Below are 21,470 nucleotides of genomic sequence, written 5' to 3' on the forward strand. Positions count from 1 at the left end.
CTGAAAGTGGTTGCCTCCCCTTTACACAAAAGCAAAGTGGGAGGGACATCTCAGAAAACAAACAGTACTATGGACACCAGGAAGAAAAAGGGGGGAAGGGGGCTAAAAATAACCAAATCAATTCCTTTTCTTCTTGCAGAAACAAGTATCTATAAGTACTTTTGATATGTTCCTTTTTTGTATTTGCTCCTGTTCTCCTTATCTGTAATATCTGTAAGCTGCAAGCATTTCTGGATGGTTACAGCAACTCTGAAGTGAAAAAGTTTTGGTGTTAACACTAGCACAATCTGAATAAGTTTCTTCTGAATGGTGCACCAAGGCACCGACTAGAGCTGCAAGGTGTCCATGAAGGTCTCTACTCCCTGCTCTCTTCAGAAATTCATTTTTAATAAAAACTTTGAAAAACTTTAGGGCATCAGGTTCTTATGGATTCTGATCTTGCCACTGGTAAGCTGTTCAACATGTAGGAAGAGAAGGCAAGCATTGCTTACATTTTTGTTGTTACATGCTGTCAAGTCCTCTTCAACTTAGCACAACCCTATGAATGAAAGTCCTCCACAATGTTTTGTCTTTGACAGTCCTGTGCAGCCCTTGTAAATTCCAGGCTGTGGCTTCCTTTAAGGAGTCAATCCATCTCAGGTTTGTCCTTTCTCTTCTTCTGTGTCCACTTTCCCTAGCATGATTGTTATCACCAGAGAGTCTTGTCTTCTCATGAGGTGCCCAAAGTAGCACAGCCTCATTTTCTCATGTTTACTTCCAGAAAAAGTTCTGGCTTGATTTGGTCTAGGACACAGTTATTTGTCATTCTGTCAGTACAGGCTGTTGGAGCAAAGCTCTCCTTCAGTACCATATTTCAAAGACATCAGTCTTCTTCCTATCAAGTTCCTTCACTGTCCAGCTTTCATTCCTATACATGGTGATCAGGAAAACAATAATGTAGATGAGAGCCTTACCGTGTAATTTTTTTGCCCATAAAAGCAATGTGAGCACTTACCTTTTACAGTGCATTCATTCCTTATTTCACCCCTTCTCCTTTCCAGCTGTTATAGGTGTATGATATTTTTTGAAAATGTAACCAGATAGCTATTTACATAAAAGTAAGCCATATTAAGCACAGTGTGGCTTACCTTCAAGCAGGTATGCATAGGATTGCATTGCTAATCTGCCTGTAAATATCCGATCTATAAAACTTCAGAAATGGAAGGAGACTTTTATTAGGGTTCATTCTTCCTTTAAAGAATTTAATTCCTTTAAAGGGGAAACGATGCATACTGCAGCGCAATCTGTGTTTCCTCTTAGTTCCCCAACCACAACAAAAAATCTAGTTCATAGAGGAAGAAACAACTGCAGGAGGGAAGTGGGCAGAAGTATCAAGCTGGCCCTCTTCCTTCGGACTGGAGCTTTTCCACATTTTTGTTTTAAATAATTATTTCATTTTGTTTTTAAAAACCATTTAAAGCTACCCTTTGAACATATCTCATTTACTACTCCTTAGAAGATGATGCAGCTATCCACAACCATGCAAACACATGTAGAAAACTGGAAATATTATTAGAATAAAAGGGGAGGTGGAAAAGCATGCAATTGGAGTGATCTGTTTTGTAATATCCCCTCCCTCAACTGAATTTTACTCCTTAAAGAGACCATTCTGCTATACTTCTGAGGAGCAGCTTTGTTCCCATCCCATTTGTCCAGTTTCTCCAATGTTAAAGGGTGGATTTGTAGGTTGACACTAATGAAACCATAGCATTTCTCTGCTAATTTCTTTGAAACCCAAGAAGATACCTTTGGGTGCAAGGGTATGCAAAACCAGCCAAGTTTGCAGATTAACAGCAGGAGCTTTCCTGCTATTAATTCCATAAAAAAATTAATGTGACCCAGAGAAAAATGAAAAATGGCAGGAGTGTGGCTGGACACATACCTTTGGGCTGATGTGGCATGGTATTTTGCCCATTACTTCTCCAGATTACAGGAAATCGGCATTATAAAACAGCTTAAGCTCCAGCAGGATGTACTCCCAGTTTCCTATTATATACACATGAACCCTACATGAAACTACCCCATGATTCGCTCTCTCTCATCCAGAGGTTATCTCGGTGGCCTGCTTTTAGGGATTTTGCCCCTAATCAGGTATATCGAGGTGTCCTGGTAAATTCAGTTGCGTGCTCGCCTGCGTGCCTCCCCCCCGCACTCCTTTGGCAAAGAAAGCCGTCTTCATTTATTAAGCACTTATTTTGGATGCGTTTGCTGAGTTGCGTAAGAGCGTTCTTGGAAAAGAAGCCTCAGCCAGTCCTCGGCTGAAAGGAAAGGAAGGAAGGAGGGAAAGAAAGAAAGGCAGGCAGGGGACGCGGCGTGCGCGCTAGGGAGATTCCTCGGGCGGCGGCTCACGAGGGGACACGTGCCCTTCTCCGGGGATTCCTCAGGAGATGCAACAGCGGCCTTTGAGCGAGGGCGCCCTCAAGCAAGCGCGCGAGCGGGGGTGTCCGCGAGGGACCGGCTGCTCGTGGGGAACGTGTCGCTTGCGCCCGAATGCGCACGGGGGCAACCAGAGCCTCGCCGCGTGCCAGCGTTGCACGGGCGCTCTGTCAGGGCCCCCCCAGGAGTTTCGCCGGCGAGAATGGGAGAAGAGAAGCGAGCGGGTGGCGCGCCGCTTGGCCGGCCAAGACGGGGGGGGGGCGGCGAGTCATCCTGCGGGAAGAGGATGCGTGTGAATTGGAGGGCGGAAACTTTGGAAGGAGAGTCGCGGGGAAAGGCGGGGGGTGTGCAGAATTGTTGCGTCAGGGAAGGAGGTTCGACGGCGCGCTACAGCGCAGGGGGCGAGCGCAGCGTAGCGCCTGCGGGGAAGCGGAAGGTGGGGGCGATAAGAAGGCTGCGGGCGGGGAAGAGAGGCTGGCGAGCAGCAGTGCCGCTCCGGCGTAGCTCCTCGCGCCTCGTCGGTTTCCTCGCGGAGCCTCCAGCCGGCCATGGGGCTGTGCCCGAGGCTCCTCCGCTGGACGGTGGCGCTCCTCCTGTGCTTGGGCGGCTGCCTCGGCCAGGACGCCCCGCGCTCGCGCGCCAGGAGCAAGTAAGTGGCCGCCTTCCCGCCCCTTCCCCGTGCAGCCCCCCGCCCCGCCCAGTGCCTGCCTCGGGCCCGGGAGAGGCGCTGAGCCCCCGAAGCGTTTCCGTGCTGCAGAGTCGTGGGGAGGGGGGTCTGGGCGCGTGTAAGAGTTCGCGGACGACCCTCGTGCAACATGGACGTGAAGGCAGGCAGCAGCCACCACCTGGAACCGCGGCTGAGCCCGTCTGCTCTTGCTCGCCTTGACAGCTGGGCGGCGGCGGCGGGGCGCGTAATTTCGCTGAGACGGGCGAGCCAGCGCCGCGGGGCGGAAAGACCCGAGAGCGGCAGCCCGGCCGCCAGCAGGCAGGTCGGAGGAGCGAGGGAAAAACGGCCTTCTGGTGCGCGGTGCTGGGAGGTCTCATCCGTAACCAGAACGGCCCGCTGGGTCTTCATGGCTGGGCAACTGATGGAGTTGCCGAGAGATTCTGTTTTGCGCTCACACGTACGCGTTCCACGTGCTGTCGGTCCATAACTCAGCACGCTAACTGCTTGTGCTCAAGTAACTGTATAGTGTGCCGTGGAAAAATATCGTGTGCTTGATGGTAGTCGAGGAAGTAGAAAAGTTCCGGAAAAGTGGTTAATCTGCGAATTATTTATCAAGCTCTTCTGAAATCGAACGCTTTGTCTTCTGTAGCATGAGCCCCAAGGTTTACATGGGATCTGCAGCAAATCAAAACAAAAACAAATGTATTTATTGTATTTTTGTAACACCATTCTTGGAATCCACCCACACAGGTAACAAAATGTTCAGAATATATACAGTATATTACAGAAGTGAGTACACCCCTCACATTTTGTAAATATTTTATATCTTCATGTGACAACCCTGAAGAAATGACATTTTACTACAATGTAAAGCAGTGAATATACAGCTTGTATAACAGTGTAAATTTGCTGTCCCCTCAAAATAACTCAACACACAGCCATTATTGTCTAAACTGCTGGCAACAAAAGTGAGTACACCCCTAAGTGAAACTGTCCAAATTGGGCCCAAAGGGTCAATATTTTGCGTGGCCATCATTATTTTCCAGCACTGCCTTAACCGTCTTGAGCATGGAGTTCACCCGAGCTTCACAGGTTGCCACTGGAGTCCTCTTCCACTCTTCCATGATGGAGCTGGTGGATGTTAGAGACCTTGCGCTCCTCCACCTTCCATTTCAGGATGCCCCACAGATGCTCGATAGGGTTTGGGTCTGGAGACATGCTTGGCCAGTCCATCACCTTTACCCTCAGCTTCTTTAGCAAGGCAGTGTTCATCTTGGAGGTGTGTTTGGGGTCGTTATCATGTTGGAATACTGCCCTGCGGCCCAGTCTCCAAAGGGAGGGGATCATGCTGTGCTTCAGTATGTCACAGTACATGCTGGCATTCAAGGTTCTCTCAATGAACTGTAACTCCCCAGTGCCGGCAGCACTCATGCAGCCCCAGACCATGACACTCCCACCACCATGCTTGACTATAGGCAAGACACACTTGTCTTTGTACTCCTCACCTGGTTGTCGCCACACACGCTTAACACCATCTGAACCAAATAAGTTTATCTTGGTCTCATCAGACCACAGGACATGGTTCCACTAATCCATGTCCTTAGTCTGCTTGTCTTCAGCAAACTGTTTGTGGGCTTTCTTGTGCATCATCTTTAGAAGAGGCTTCCTTCTGGGAGGACAGCCCTGCAGACCAATTTGATGCAGTGTGTGGCGTATGGTCTGAGCACTGACAGGCTGACCCACCACCCCTTCAACTTCTGCAGCAATGCTGGCAGCACTGATACATCTATTTCCCAAAGCCAACCTCTGGATATGATGCTGAGCATGCGCACTCAACTTCTTTGGTCGACCATGGCGAGGCCTGTTCTGAGTGGAACCTGTCCTGTTAAACCACTGTATGGTCTTGGCTACTGTGCTGCAGCTCAGTTTCAGGGTCTTGGCAATCTTCTTATAGCCTAGGCCATCTTTATGTAGAGCAACAATTCTTTTTTTCAGATCCTCAGAGAGTTCTTTGCCATGAGGTACCATATTGAACTTCCAGTGACCAGTATGAGAGAGTGAGAGTGATAACACCAAATTTAACACACCTGCTCCCCATTCACACCTGAGACCTTGTAACACTAATGGGTCACATGACACCGGGGAGGGAAAATGGCTAATAATGCCCAATTTGGACAGTTTCACTTAGGGGTGTACTCACTTTGGTTGCCAGCGGTTTAGACATTAATGGCTGTGTGTTGAGTTATTTTGAGGGGACAGCAAATTTACACTGTTATACAAGCTGTATACTCACTACTTTACATTGTAGCAAAGTGTCATTTCTTCAGGGTTGTCACATGAAAAGATATAATAAAATATTTACAAAATGTGAGGGGTGTACTCACTTCTGTGATATACTGTTTTTGTTGTTATTGTTAGTCGCGAAGTCATGTCCGACCCATCGCGACCCCATGGACAACATTCCTCCAGGCCTTCCTGTCCTCCACCATCCCCCAGAGTCCACTTAAGCTCACACCAACTGCTTCAGTGACTCCATCTAGCCACCTCATTCTCTGCTGTCCCCTTCTTCTTTTGCCATCTATTGTTCCCAGCATTAGGCTCTTCTCCAGGGAGCCCTTCCTTCTCATTAAGTGGTCAAAGTATTTGAGTTTCATCTTCAGGATCTGGCCTTCTAAAGAGCAGTCAGGGTTGATCTCCTCTAGGACTGACCAGTTTAATTGCCTTTGATATACTGTAACTACAATCAAATGAAAATGGGAAAACATTAGGATGCCCCCACCCCCCCTGCACCAACTATAGACACATTATGTGGTTAAAGGAAAAACATGCTTCTGTTCAGTTCAACTCAGGCTGTTCTTTCTGGCAGGAAAAGAGGAAGCAAGGGCCTTGCAGCACAGGACTAGGCTGGTTTTCACTCTGGTGCTATGTCCCTCTCGGAAACTTCTCAGTGGACTATTGCCCTCCGAATGTTATCTACTGTTCCTTTGCTTTTGTCAGCTCTTGACAGTTGACAATAGGCATTCCATCCCATAAACCTGCTTCACAGGATACAACAACTCACTCTGGTTAATTTACACACAGGATCTGTCACATTGCATAGGGTGTTTAGGTTGCTACCATAGCCTACCATGTTATGCAAACCCAGGCAACAGGAGTTGTTTAAGCATTAGATAGCCCTCAACCCTAAAATAAGCCATACAAAATGCCATCTATGTGCACCTGGCACAATGCAATAGCTGTCACAGGTAACTTAATCCTCTCTGGTTGATTGTGATATTTGAACTGGCCAGTATTGCAGTTATTCTTTGAAATATGTCAGTGTGGTAGCTGGCAAAGTGGTGAATTAATGGGGGCCAGATGTTCACTGAGGGAGAATCCATTGCCTGTCCTGCTGGTTGTGAAATAAGAGGTTAGTTGGAATCAGAATGGTGCAGGTTTGTAGCCTCTGACTTACTAAAGCTGTAGACTTACTGCATCCACTCCTGCCTACTACTCTGGCTAGTAAGTGCATAATTGGCTACTGCTCAATTATGGAAGCATCTTCCTTTCACTTACCTACCAGTTCATTGCCTCATCAGCTCCCACTGCATATGTATACTCATCTTAGGTTATTTCAGATAGTAACAATTCGATGTGATAGAACTTGTGATGTCCTATAGATTAGTTCACAAATGCTTTACTAATCTTACAAACTGGCAACTATTTTGACAAAGGATGTGGGGAGAGGAAATACCTGCTTGAGGCTTATTTTGGTGGACTGGCTGAACACTCACTGCTGTAAATGCTCTGTCAAAGGCAAGTTGTAGCTATCCAAATGTTTTGGCCTGCAACTTCCATCAGCCCTAGCTAGCATAACAAATGGCAGGAGAGTTGTAGGGCAAAACATCCAGAGAGCCACAAGTTGGCCACTCTGCACTCAGGATTAATGTAGAGCTAGGCTTTTTTAACTGCAAACAATCCATGAAAAGAACCTGTGGGTTTGCTTGAGTTGTGAAATATGAGTTGCTCATCATGGTTTGTGATTGCATTGTGTTCAGATCACATGATGATCTATGTTTCAACAACATTCCCAGTAAATCTCCCATCTAGGATACCCAAACAGTCTGCCCAGAAAGTTTTCAGTAGTCATAAAATGTAACAAAATGTAACAAAAATACCAGCAAAGCTATTGATTGAGTTATTGGTCCTTGCTACATCTATTGCAGACATTATTCATTATTAACAGGTCAAAAAGCTCACCCACATTTACTCTTTACACCACAGGTGGTAAATGTGCAATTCTTTCCGGTTCTACCTGTATTGTTAATGGTAAGGACTGATGAGAGTTGCTGACAAATAGCCACTGGAAAGTCACACATTCCCCATCCTTGCTTTGCACCAAGCTGTAGTTCCAAGTTTTGGCAGTTGGAGGAAGTATAAAGATAAAGCATTGCTTTCGCATTCTCACAGTTTCCTGTTTCACCCAAACACAGGTCATTTTTTAAAAATATGACCCCACCCAGAACTCAATGCTTAGCCAATTTGTAAAAAGGAATGGCGTTCAACTTACATGGAAAAGACAAGGATAAATTAATGTGTCATAAAATTTCAGTTGAGAAAGACAAACGTCTGGAATTCATCTAAGGCAGCATTTGGTTTATGTACCTGCCTCTAAAAAGAAAATTTATATCTTCTCCCTTCCATTTAGCCTCTGTTCAATTGTTCTGTGCTGCTTGTCAACACATGCAACTCACAGCAGTCTGTCTTCCAGTTCAGATTGATTTCTTAACCAAATCCTGTCCCAAATCAGTATCAGTTTAATATTTAATGGCACCACTTTTGCTTTCTATCCTAAAATTAGGTATTATTTGTTTCTGATTGCTTTATTAGAAATTATACTGGGTGCCTGGGAGTACAGTAATTTAGGGTGCAATCCTATGCAAGCTTAGAAAGAAAAAGCTGTACTGATGGGCAAGCTGGGAGTTCTGGGCCTTTTTTCTACCTAAACTTGTATAAGATTGTGTCTTCAAAGAACTTGAGTTTATTGATATTAGGAAGAGCAGTGCAGAGCAGAGATTGTTAAATCATTCAGTGTTCAAACATACTCCTCAATTTGGTTTGAGATATTCACCAATTTCAAGCTCTGTTCTGTAGTCACTGTTTGCATTTGGAGAACATGTGTGTCTTACATTGCATTTCCTATCCCCACTTACCTAAATTTGGTGGTACTTCAAAGTAGCATGTGTAGGAGTGTGCTCTTGCTGTTGTACATTTGATTATCAAGTAAAACAGCATTAAGTAAAACAGTGTTTTATAATATTTCAATTCCACTGTTGCATTCAAGAGAGTGTATTCCCTACAACTCCTGACTGTTGTACATTTTTGAAATGGGACTATGCATCCTTTTCATGAGTTGGGTTAATGCCTCCACTTCTGCTCAGCTAATTATAAGCCTTTCTTGACTCCATGCTAATATGTGTCATTGCATGTTTATCTCAAACAAATGGTATAATCATTTGAATCAATCCTGGCCTTGTCTCCATTGTCCCCTGCAGAAATTGGTGTGCCCTCGTAGTGAACAAGAATGTGACCTGCTCTGTGCTGGATGGCACTGAGAGTTTTGTTCAAGTGCAGTATAAATGTTCCTGGAACCAGCTGTCCTGCCCACACACTCCAGTGTAAGTAGCAGAGGAAGACAAGAAGGAGGGTGGGTGGGGAAGCGTTTGGTCATCTTTCCAGGAATGAGCCATCCCCATACATAGGCAGGAAAATCCTATGCGTTATCACACAACCTAGCTAGACTGTGGGATTATTCATGCTTAAAATCTTCACCTTGTGGGTACTTCATGGGGATGTGCACTATTTCCTAACGTCTGATTTCAAAGCCGCTGCCTAAGCTGAACAAAGCCTGCTCTTTTTATTGCATACATGAGACAGCTGTAGCTAATTAGAGCCATGTTGACTCTTCTGTCAATGGATCAGGCAATACGTTATTGCATTATTATTCAGACAGAAGAAGGAAATTGCCAAAACATTATCCTTGCATAACTAATTTGATGCTGGCATTTTGTTAAGTATTCTTTTATAGAACCTTAATCAGAATTAGAGCAATTAGTACCTGGATTTTTATGCAAGATTTATGAACAACTGCTGTTAAGGGCAATTGCATTCCTTAGCTTGTATTCACCTGCAGGCTGTACTCAAGCAGAGCAGTCATAAATTTTGCTATAAATCAGTGCAGATCTTCTTCTTTGAAATTACTAGGAAGAAGCCAAAGCATACCAGTAATTTTGAACTGACATGTTTGCAATGTGTGCTGCTCTGTGATCCAAATGATCTAAAGAGTTGGCATATGAATAGGAGGGCATATATTTTTGAAAAGGTTATAAAGCTATTGAAGTAGCCATTCAGATGGGACAGTCCAGCCAGTGTTCCCTGAGAAATGTTGCCAAGTCCCATCACCCCCTTCTCAAACTGGGAAGCAATTTAGAAGTCTGGATCAATGCCTTACTCTCAGTGGTTGAGCATGTCTTGCAATTTGTGCATTCTTAGCTCCCAAATTAGAAGCCCCATCCCTGTGCTGGCAGCCAGGAGAACTGTCCCAGGTCTCCTTCAGAATCTACTCTAATGCTCACCCCTGCGATATTCTGGGTTTCAAATCAGCAAATATAAGCTGACAACCAAACTGTACATTTGGTGCAAATATGGGATTCCTAACCACATAGTTGTTGCTATCCTTGAAAACAGTAGTATTCACATGAGAGAGGGAGGGCAATGGGACCCCTCTGTTGCCTGCCTGCTGCTTTCACTTTGTCATGGCTACTTTCTTCTACGCAAGGATTCTTAGACACCTTCCCAAAATCCGAGCCAGCCTTCCTATGACTCAGGATGAATCCCATGGCTCAGGGAGTGAATACAGCAACATCATGCAGGCCCCACAGCCACCAGGGATGCTGTGTGCACCACTGCCATGGTCCTTGCAATAGCAAAATGGCTGGGGCAGCTTTCTGGAAGCCTTCCAGTGCATCTCTTTCTCTGAGGTTCTTTTGGAGTGAGGCACACAGTAGTTCCAGAGAACTCTGCTGACTTCTCTCAGGTTGCAGAAAAGGCTGGGGTGGCTCTGTGGAGGAGTAGGCTGATGCTTCACTCTGGGGGTCCTCTGAGTGAACTACCCTGCCCAGAACACAGAAAGTCAGATGCTGCAGCAGAAGCACATCTGGTATATCTCTCTGAAGTGCTGCCTGGGCCTGGACATTATCTCTCTGTGGGGACTCCACAGTAGAGTCACTAGTTGCATAGATGCCTCACCAGCCACCCAGCATAACTCTTCAGAGAACTTGCCCAACCCACTCGTCTGGCTCTGGTATTGTTTCTCAGAGCAAGGCACTGGTGGCGGGGAACCCTGCAGATCACGTGGTCTCCAGGATCACCTTCCCACCAGCATCTTGTCCTGAAGAAGGACCCCTGAGAGAGAAGGTTAAGGGAGAGGGAGGTGGCATGTTGCTGCCGCCGTTAGAGGTGGTAAAGAGAGGGGAGGCAGCTGCTGGTGCCCTCATTGCAGGGGGAAGCAGGGAAAAAGAGGGTGGTTTTGTGCTGGCCCTTCCAAGCCGGAGAAATCATCTGTGTAACTGAGGGGGAAAATGGTTCTCTTCCCACTCTTATCTTTTGCAAATGCTTCCTTTTGCTATTGCTTTTCATATCACTGCTGAGCATCTCCCACTGTATGTGGGATTCTGGCCTGAATTCCCAGATATAACCACAGTGTTCTACAATAACAGTTAATAAAGTCCTTTATTACATAGCATTTTAAGAGGGTCTCTGTATAGTGTCCCTTCTCCCTTTGTTTTCTCTGCTTCTGAAAGCAGTGAAATCTCATCTTTGTGTTCTTGCAGGCTACATGCAGAAAGTACTTGCACAGCAGGTATTTGCAAATAAGTGCCCAACTTGCCATGTTGAATTACAGTCTGCTGTCGTACTTTTCCTACAGTTAGTTCTGCTTTGAAGAGGCCCTTGGCTAACACCTGCCAGTCCAGAATCCTCACTCTCATACTTCTGGTCTAGCTCATTTAATTCCTAAAAAGGGAAGAAATGGGAGAAGGGAAAACACCCTTATATTGGCTTCAGAGAATGTATCCTGAAATAAGTGTCAGGAATGGAAACATCGGTCTGATTGTCCAATGGAAATTAAATACTGTGACACCCTTGTATCAACTTTGCCAAAGTATGACTCCATCTGGACGTTCTGTTGCAATATTTTTCAATTTTCATTTATTACTTCTTCAAAGTCATGTAACTGTCACCTTCCCTGATGTGTCAAACATGGTTTTAAGGTTTGATAGAAGTTGAATATATCATAAAAAGCTATACAGGGTTTTACTCCCTGTAAGTCTATAAAGAAAGTAATTCAGTTGGGCTTCCCTAAAGGTCTGTTGAGGACTTCAGCTTTAGTCAAATTTTGTGTTGCACAGTTTGTTTTACAACATACTCCTTTTTGGCCAAAATGTAGCTTGCATTTGCCAAAAAAAGAAGCTCAGATTAAACTAAACATGAACAACACATCTAAATAAGAGGAAGCTGTGATGAGTTACATGCTGTTTAATGTTCCTTTGCTTACTATTTTCATACAAAGTTAACTGGCTATTTTAAAGTAATCTCCAGAGCAAGAATAGATAAAAATGGATTGGGTTGACTGCTGAGGAAAGACTGAAATTCTGTGTGCACTTACCTAGGAGTGTACTCCACTGAACACAGTGGGGTGTACATGTAAGTGAGGATGATTATGAATGTACTGTAAATATGTCTTTTACTGTAAATGTGGTGGGGTGTTCTGGGCAGGTACCATTGTGCTAAGTGGTGGCAATGACGTGAGGCTTCACTTCATGTTGCTGTCTCCATGGCGAAACTAGGTTTGTCTTTGAAGACCTACCACTGCCATCCCACCTGTACTTATCCAGTCTTTAAGATCCATTTTACAGGCCTCATTCCAAATGCTCTGGGCAAATAAAGTAAGGTAGGTGGCTAGCAGGGAGGAGAGTCTTCCCCATGGTGGCATCTTGGCTGTGGAATAGCCTTCCAAGAGAGGCTTCCTGATGCTAGCCTTATGGTCTAATTCAGTGCCAGTTAAAATGCATGTATTCATCCATGCTTCATGTTTTGAAGTCATATTTTTTACAGAATATTCAAGTCATATTTTTTACAGAATATTCAAGTCATATTTTTTACAATCTAGGCAGAACATCTTAGTTTACATCATGTGTGCTTATTATATATTGGATTTATCACTTGTTTGATTGCTTCTCTACCACAGCACTTAGGAAACCTGTGGCTATCCAAACACTTTGGCTATAACTTCCATAATCACCCACTATTGGCATGTTGGCTAGATATTATGGAAATTATAGGCTGAAACGTTTAGAGAGCTACAAGTGGTCCACTTGTTGCTCTGTTGGAAAGACCAGTCTTTATGCTGCTTTCTGCTGTTCAGAGATTGCAATTTAATATTATATTTTACTATTTTAATGTTCTGTGTCCTTTCCAGAGATCAGGTTACTAGATGGCCAAATACATATTTAATTATTTATTTATTTATTTAGAAAATTTCTGTGCCGCCCCATTCGCCAAAGCCTCGGGGCAGCTCACAAATAAATAAATTAAAATACTATAAAGTAACAATATGAAACAAGTTAACAATATAAAATAAGTCTCCCTGGCCAAAGAATAAAATAAATAAATACTATTAACAGTTAAAATGACGTTTGAATAAAAAGGTCTTCACCTGGCGCCGAAAAACAAATAACGATGGTGCCCGGCGGACGTCTCTGGGCAGCGCATTCCATAGATTGGGCACCACTGCAGAGAAAGCCCTCCTCCGAGTACCTACCCTCCTAATTTCTTTCACGGAGGGTTCCCGGAGAAGGGCCTCTCCCGCTGATCTCAAGGGGCAGTCGGGCATATATGGACGTAAGCGCTCCTTCAGGTAACCAGGACCCAAGCCGTTTAGGGCTTTATAGGTCATCACCAACACCTTGAATTGGGCCCGGACTTCAATGGGAAGCCAGTGAAGCTGACAGAGGACTGGAGTCATGTGAACGTAACGCCCAGTCCCCGTCAGCAGCCTGGCAGCTTTATTTTGAACCAATTGAAGTATCCGGACCATCTTCAAGGGTAGTCCCACGTAGAGTGCGTTACAGAAGTCAAGGCGGGAAGTCACCAACGCGTGTGTCACGGTCGCCAGGCAGTCGTACTCCAGGTAGGGGCACAGCTGATGGATCAGCCGAAGCTGAAAGAAAGCGCTCCTTGCCACCGCTGTCACCTGAGCTTCCAGTGAAAGCTCTGGGTCGAAGAGCACTCCCAAGCTGCGGACCTTGTCCCTAAGAGGGAGTGCAACCCCATTCAGGACTAGGTTCAATTCACGCTCACCGAAGCCCGAACCGCCAACCAACAGGACCTCCGTCTTGTCTGGATTGAGCTTCAGTTTATTGGCCCTCATCCAGCCCATTACCTCGGCCAGGCACCGGTTCAGCACAGCCACTGCCTCACCTGGATTGGTGGAGAATGAGAGGTAGAGCTGGGTATCATCAGCGTACTGATGATTCTGCAGCCCACACCTCCTGATGACCTCTCCCAGCGGTTTCCTGTAGATGTTAAACAGCAAAGGGGACAAAATGGATCCCTGTGGTACTCCATGGCATAGCTGCCATGGCACAGAGCCATAGTCCCCCAGCACCACCTTCTGGAACCAGCCATTGAGATAGGAGTGGAACCACTGCAAAACAGTGCCTCCAACCCCCAATCCTGCTAGCCTATCCAGAAGGATACTGTGGTCGATGGTATTGAAAGCCGCTGAGAGGTCCAGAAGAACCAACAGGGACGCACTCCCCCTGTCCTTCTCCCGGCACAAGTCATCGTACAGGGCGATCAAGGCAGATTCAGTACCATACCCGGGTCTGAAGCCGGACTGAAATGTGTCCAGATAATCAGTTTCATCCAAGAGTGCTTGGAGTTGTCCCACCACCACCCGCTCCAACACCTTGCCCAGAAACAGGATGTTGGCCACTGGTCTATAATTACTGGCCATCTCTGGATCCAGTGACGCTTTCTTCAGGACCGGCCGGACTACCGCCTCCTTTAAAGGGGCAGGTACCCGACCCTCCCTCAGAGAAGCGTTAACCACTTCCAAGATCCAGATCCCAATCCCGTGCTTGGAGTTATTTATTAACCAAGACGGGCAAGGGTCCAATAGGCAAGTGGTGGGACGTACTCGTCCAAGCATATGATGTTGGCTCTCTCTTTATATTCATATATTCATGTTTAAATTCAATGCGACTTAAGCTAGTCCCTAATTATTGTCTAATTTAAATTCCACTTCAAGCATACTAAGTATGTATCTGACTCACTCATAACAAAGTAAAGCAAACCATTTCCACAAGCAATTTGAAAAAAACTTAGGAGAATTTTTGGACTGAAGCAAGTTTCCTCTCCCTTTCTTCAGAATAGAGTTCAGTGCTAACACTACTATGATGGTGACCTTACTTAGGCCAGCCTAGGCCAGTGTATATTATAAACTAGTAAATAGCAGGTGTTATTAAGCTACATCCCTCAAATGTATATCCTAATCACTAAACACGAACCCAAAATAAAGAGTGTTATGTTTCTTTTAAAAGATATTCAATATCTGGCTTTGATGGAGTTTCTGAGCTGGGAAATTCCACAATTACAGGGTAGGTGGCAATAACATTGCAAGGGAGGAAAAGATGTGATGAGTGTGTAATTGTAGAACAGACTGTAACTGAAACCCTAGATTTCTAACCTTCGACCTCAAATAGTCTGTTCCAGGAGAGAACCTGAAAGCTAGGCTGATACTGAGAAATTGCTATGTTATTCCATTGGACATGAACCATCAAAGCTGAAAAGTATTTTATTTGTGAGAGCTGAGTTTCTAAGAGGAGACCAGCCTTATAGGGCTAACAGATACCATGGAATCCATGTCCTCAGATATTAATAGTCTGAAGTTCATGACAGTGTCTTAGTATTTCTACTCATTAGCATAGCTATGCCCCACTTACATGCTCACCTTCTATAAGGCAATAGATTGAGGACTCAATACTTGAATGGGTGGGATACAGACACCACTCAGAAATCAATACATATATGGATATTTGTTCTGCCTTCGTTGAAGCTTATGTATTTTTTCAGAAAGTGCTGAATAGATAAATTGTACATACAAATTGAATATATTATTTAAAAATATATTCTTGGCTTAGAGAGCAATCATACGACCCCTAGTCATTGTCTGGGGATGTGGCAAAGGGTAATTTGAATTCCCATGCTCCAGCCTTAGAGTTGGGAATCCACGCTCTTACCCCCACTCTACCCATTGCAGCCAATGTCAACTATGTCAACAACCTTTCCAAGATTGGAGAATTGACTTTGGAGAGAGGTACAGAGTGTGGGGAGGGGAGAGAAGGAGAGGGGATCAGACTGTGGCTGCTGGGATACAATGTACCTTGACTGAACTCCAGCATCCTTCCCTCCTCTCTCTGAAAAACCTTGCCTAGATTGCTGAAAATTTCTCAGTAATCTAGCTAAAATGCAGAATTGGAGTAAGGGAAGTGGAGACTGCCTCCACCACTTCTGCTCTGCACTGGATCCTTGTAAGCCTCCAAGTTCAGTCTATTCAACTATTAAAATTGGGAGTGCTCCTCGACCCGGAGCTTTCACTTGAAGCTCAGGTGACAACAGCGGCGAGGAGCGCTTTCCTCCAGCTTCGGCTGATTCATCAGCTGCGCCCCTACCTGGAGTACGACTGCCTTGCAACAGTGACTCATGCGCTGGTGACTTCCCGTCTTGACTTCTGTAACGCGCTCTACGTGGGGCTACCCTTGAAGACGGTCCGGATACTTCAATTGGTTCAGAATAGAGCTGCCAGGCTGCTGACGGGGACTGGACGTTATGTTCACATGACTCCAGTTCTCCGTCAGCTTCACTGGCTCCCCATTGAAGTCCGGGCCCAATTCAAGGTGTTGGTAATGACCTATAAAGCCCTAAACGGCTTGGGTCCTGGTTACCTGAAGGAGCGCTTACATCCATATTTGCCCAGTTGCCCCCTGAGATCGGCGGGAGAGGCCCTTCTCTGGGAGCCCTCCGGGAGAGAAATTAGGAGGGTGGCTACTCGGAGAAGGGCTTTCTCAGCGGTGGCGCCTAAGTTATGGAATGCGCTCCCCAGAGAGGTCCGCCTGGCGCCGTCGTTATTTGTTTTTCGGCGCCAGGCTAAGACCTTTTTATTTAAGCAACATTTTAAATGCTAAATACAATTGAATTTTATCTGGCCAGGGCGGCTTATTTTATAATGTGTGTTTTAATTAAGATTATTTTATATGGATATTTTAACTTATTGTTTTATCTATGTTGTAAGCCGCCCCGAAGCTTCGGCGAATGGGGCGGCATAAAAATGTTTTAATAAATAAATAAATAAAAATAATAAAATAATCTCCTGAGGCCCTTATAGCTTGCTCGAGGACAGCCTCTGCTGCTACTAAAGGGATTCTGGACTCATAAAAGGGAGCAAATAAAATTCATTTCAATAATGTTTGTAAAGGAATGTTTCCTACTGCAATTTGTTTCTTGATGGAGTGCTAAATGACAGCTGCCCTTAAAAACACCACCTAAAAGGCAGTTTAGTTCTCAAATCAGTTGTTATTGTTTAAATGTGTTGTTTCTGTAAAGTTGCATTTGTTTCCATAAAACAGCCACAGTGCAATAAATAAATTAGAGATAGGATGAGTTTGCTTATCTAGGTTTTCTTTTTATTCCATATTGGTCACGATACAAGGCAAACTTTCTTGAGAGTAATTCTATTGACTTCAGTGGAATATATCTATGAATTATTAATTTAATTAAAAGCTTTTCTAACCGATCCACCACAAGTGTCTGGGGCGGTTTCCAAAAAAACATGAATGAACATGCACAGAATCAAAATTAATCCATGGCTTTTGTAATCCATGGAATGTTAGGTATCAATGACAATGATTCAGTTAACATCTAAGATCTAACATCTAAGCAAGTGCATGGACTATTTAACTCTCCCGCCCGTTGTGATTGGCAACAGAAGCCCTCCTCTGGGAAAGATGTTAGGAGACAGAGTACCCAGAGGAGGGCCTTCTCTGCAGTGGCACCCCGACTATGGAATGTGCTCCCCAGAGAGGTCCGCCTGGCACTGTCATTATATGTTTTTCGGTGCCAGGTTAAGACCTTTTTATTTAATCAATATTTTAATATGTTTTAATATTGAATTTTACTGTTGTATTTTTATTAACTTGCAGCCAGAGTGGGTTGTCAATTTATTTATGCTGTAAGCCGTCCAGAGATGCAAGTAATTGGATGGCATACACATTTTATAAATGAAATTAATAAAAATAATAGAAGGTGGAAAGGGTGAATAGGAGCTGTGATGTGTTATTTGTTAAATAATGTTGGGTTCTTTTACCACTAAACTATCCAGAGGGAATGGTTTTGGATGTCATATTCACAACCCACACTCCTGGAAGCTGATCCTAGGAAGAGAAAGAAAGTTCTTTTTTCTCAGTCTCAAACTTGGGCAAGTCACAACAGACAAAGTCCTGCTGTGATCCCTCTATCCAGAATTAAAAGAGCCCCATTGAAATGGCTGCTGACCATAGCTTTGCCCATAAATCAGCAGAGAACACTGTATTACTCATGGTTTATTATTGGAATTAGGCATTGGCTGACTTGAGAAATAATGATAAACCATGGTCTAATTTTACATTTACAACTGAGAAGGCCTTACCCTGGGTAGCTACCCTCTGAGCTTCCTTTAAAGGTGGCTCCCAGAGCAGGACCTCCATTGGTGGATCTTAGGGTCCAGGTAGGCTTATATGGAGGAAGATATTCTTTCAGATATCCAGGTCCTAAACCACTTAGAATTTTATATGTGTTTCTTACTACCAGTCCCTGTCAGCAGCCTGGCCACTCTATTTTGCACCAATTTGCTTACTCTGTGAAGCTTCTGGACTACATATGCTACACTGTTTCTTGAAAAAGTACTTTGGGAAGAATGTTAATTCAGTAACTAGAATGCCTTTACTTATTTGTGGTATGGACAGGGCATGAAAAGAAGAGGAAGAAGTTCATGCTACTGGCACTTTTATCAATTAGTTTGATAGGAGGGGAGGAAGAACATGGGGGATAAATATACTTTGATGCATTAAAGGATACTTGCAAGCAGACAGGAAGGATACTGGGAAGGTAGACATTCCAAGAAACTGTTTGAGGTTTTTTGTACTGCAAAGTAAAATATATAGGCAGTAGAGTATTCTGGAGAAAGTTAGGTACTGCTGCCTTTCAGGGAAAGCCAACCCATAACCCTTGGGATACAATAGTACAGAACCAAAGAGGCCTGGGATTGCTTCAAAGCAAAAAGAGGATGTCTGTTCCACTGGCATTTTCCATACATGTCTCTGAACCACAGTTCTTTTGTCCTTGACATGTTTATTTTGTAATAGTACCCAGGACAGTTTCTCAAATTTCCAATGTGCCCACAGGCCTAAAACATTTGCACAATCTTTTTGGACCTAGGAGTAATACTAGCCTTGGATGGGGAGGGGGGCACATCTGTGAAAATGATTGGCATTTAAATTAGACTAATATTTGAAACAACCTCTGCTTTTTGTAGAACTCACAGTTAGGCTTGCCTGGTGATTTTGTCCACTTTTTTATAGTTTCTATTACTAAAACAGAAATCAACAAATAATTCAAGGGACTAGAGATCAAGTTAGAAGATGGATTCTCTTTACAGCAACAGGCAAGTTTTTAAGATTTGAAACATATACAAGCACAGTTGGTGCTATACATTTCAGTGGGTCTTGTCTTCATATAGTTGATTTCAAGAAGGCCACTTTGGTCACTCAGTCTAAATCCCATCTTCTGATGTTCATCCCTAGTATTAAAAATGCAGGTGTTCGTTCTTGTGACTTCAAACACTTCTGTGAACTAATTAATTCATTGATGCTATGAAACAAATTAATATTTAGTAAACCATTGAAAAGCCCCAACAGGCTTCAAAGGCAGACACTGGATCTATTTCCCCCCCGTAGGAAGATTTAGGGTTCAACCTTGGGAAAGTTGAACATTTCAAATGGTACAGTATTGGCATTGTGTGTGTTTAACTTCTTGTTCTGCAAAGCAAATATGAGTGAATAAGCTAAATCCCACGAGGAGCAAATGATTTCATGCTCTGAGAATTATTAACTCAACAGTAACAAATAGATGAATACAAGGGAGTGGTACAAAGTGTTTCAACTCTTTTACAAAATAAATATTTCTCTTGTACTGTCAAACAGATCATTTTCTAGTGCATGAGCTGGCAACCTTTTTTGGTCTGTGGGCTTATTTTGCAATTTGAGGAACTGTCATGGGTACCACCTCTCTCTCTCTCTCTCACACACACACACACACATACACATCTACTCCATGTATCCAACTTACATACATGCTTATTCATGCACCTGTTCATTACCTTCCTCACAGCAAGTACATGAAAACGCGCATGCATTCTTTTTCAGGATCTTCCCAAAATTCCTCTTCTCTCTCTCCTCCATCTTCCTCATACTCATGCAGCTTCCATCCATTCAGAGATTCAAGCGCACAACCTAACCCCAACCCTCCCATACCATGTCTGCCATGCTGATTGCAGGTGACTTCCAATCCCTGTTGGATTTCCTGCCTAGTTCTCCCCAGGCTCCCTGCTGGCTTTCCTGATTACAACCATCCCACTCCTTGCTCTTCCTAACCCCCATTGCTCTCTTTAGTTTCCCCAGTTTACCAGATCAGAGTTCCATTTTCTTTGTTTTCCTCTGGGTGATCTCAACAGGAAAGCATGAGTCTGCAACTGCCTTCCATCTTAATTCCCATGGAATATCTCTGAGCCCCCTGTAGCAAGCAGTGCACCAGTAATGCTGGGACCCCAGGGAGCATGATCCACAGGGACCCACACATAGTCTGAGTCCTTGGTGGGCTTCCTTGAGCCCCAGGCCCCTGCAATGATGGGCCAGTAGATCATAATTACTGACTTATGCACTCAAGTCTACCAGTTAGAGTTTCCTGCAAAGCATTGTGTATCAAAAATGACTTTTCCCACTTCAACATACCTGGAATGGGAAGGCTGGCAAAGAGTATGTAAACTTGTGAATTTCTTGGTATTCAAATAGCTCAGCTCTGATGCTGAGCTCCAGTGCTCTGAAGCACTAACTTACAATGACCCTGTCTCAGAACCTTGTGCATGACTTTTTAAATGAGAGTTGATGTGGGGAGGGGAATAAGTTTTTGATTCCTAAATTAGGAGTTAGAGTTGTATACACTTGTACTCTTTGCTGCATTGCATCTGCAGCTTTTATGTATTACTTGACTGTATTATACTTCATTCCTGATTCCTCATTGTTCTGACTATTGGAACTGAATAAGTGATGAACTTTATAGGTCTTTTTAGGAAATGGAGTGGCATAGTTCTTAAATAAAAGAATACCGTATTTTTCGCTCTATAAGATGCACTTTTTTCTCCCTCAAAACTAAGGGGAAATTCTGTGCATCTTATAGAGCAAATGTGTGTGTGCCCGACGCCCGGGACGCTGCTGCCCGCCTGCACCACGTGGCACCACCTGGCCGGCACGTGCTCGGCGCACCCTGCTCCACCCCCCCCCCGGCGCAGTTGAGAACTGTGCCACTCAGGGGGAGCAGTGCAGAGGAGGAGGAGCCGCGGGCTTTAACCCGCCAGCTGCACGGAGAGACGGACTGCTCACCCCCACCTCCCGGGAACTGCTCATCCCTGCCGCCTGGGAAGACCTGCCGCCGCTGCCGCCACCCGGAAGACCACCGCCGGCATGCTGCCGGCCCCACGTGGCACCACCTGGCCGGCACGTGCTCAGCGTGCCCTCCTCCGCCCTCCTCCTCCGGCGCAGGTGAGAGCTGTTAATCACAGGTCGGTGTGTGTTTTCAAATGGCAACCCGTCTTTTAATGAAGCCCATGGGGAAGTGATGTGGAATGTGCCTGTGTTTATCAGGAAGTTTTCCATGGATCAGTTATCTGTTAGTTGATCAGACACATTTTTTTTAGGATCAGTGGATATTTGAACAGCATTACCTTCATGTATGAAGTTTATTCTTCAAAGGCTACTTAGTCCGCTGTGTGTTTCATTTACCGTACAATATCTCATTTTTTGTCAGAAGTTTTTTTCCATTATTTACTAGTAGGGCAGCGTGGATATTACTGGCTTTTTTAGATTTGTTATTGAATTGTCTGCAGCAGCTCTTGTATAACTGGTGTAGATTGTGGATTCCTTCAATAATTCCACTACTGACTAAGAAAGTGATGCCAGTGATTGTGAGCAACAGAGCT

General features: G+C 44.5%; 1 protein-coding gene across 1 annotated transcript in view; it reads left to right on the forward strand.

Annotated features, from left to right (window-relative positions):
• Positions 1 to 2,829: 2,829 nt before the first annotated feature.
• Positions 2,830 to 21,470, forward strand: part of EMILIN2 (elastin microfibril interfacer 2) — a 66,814-nt gene continuing 48,173 nt past the window's right edge. The window contains exons 1-2 of the mRNA XM_044424224.1: positions 2,830 to 3,064; positions 8,617 to 8,739. Of these exons, the coding sequence (XP_044280159.1) occupies positions 2,964 to 3,064; positions 8,617 to 8,739 (224 nt within the window). The 5' untranslated portion in view covers positions 2,830 to 2,963. The remainder of the gene's footprint in view (positions 3,065 to 8,616; positions 8,740 to 21,470) is intronic.

This window comes from Varanus komodoensis, unplaced genomic scaffold (assembly GCF_004798865.1).
Source record: "Varanus komodoensis strain SLA01 unplaced genomic scaffold, ASM479886v1 scaffold14_1, whole genome shotgun sequence".
Taxonomy (NCBI): domain Eukaryota; kingdom Metazoa; phylum Chordata; class Lepidosauria; order Squamata; family Varanidae; genus Varanus; species Varanus komodoensis.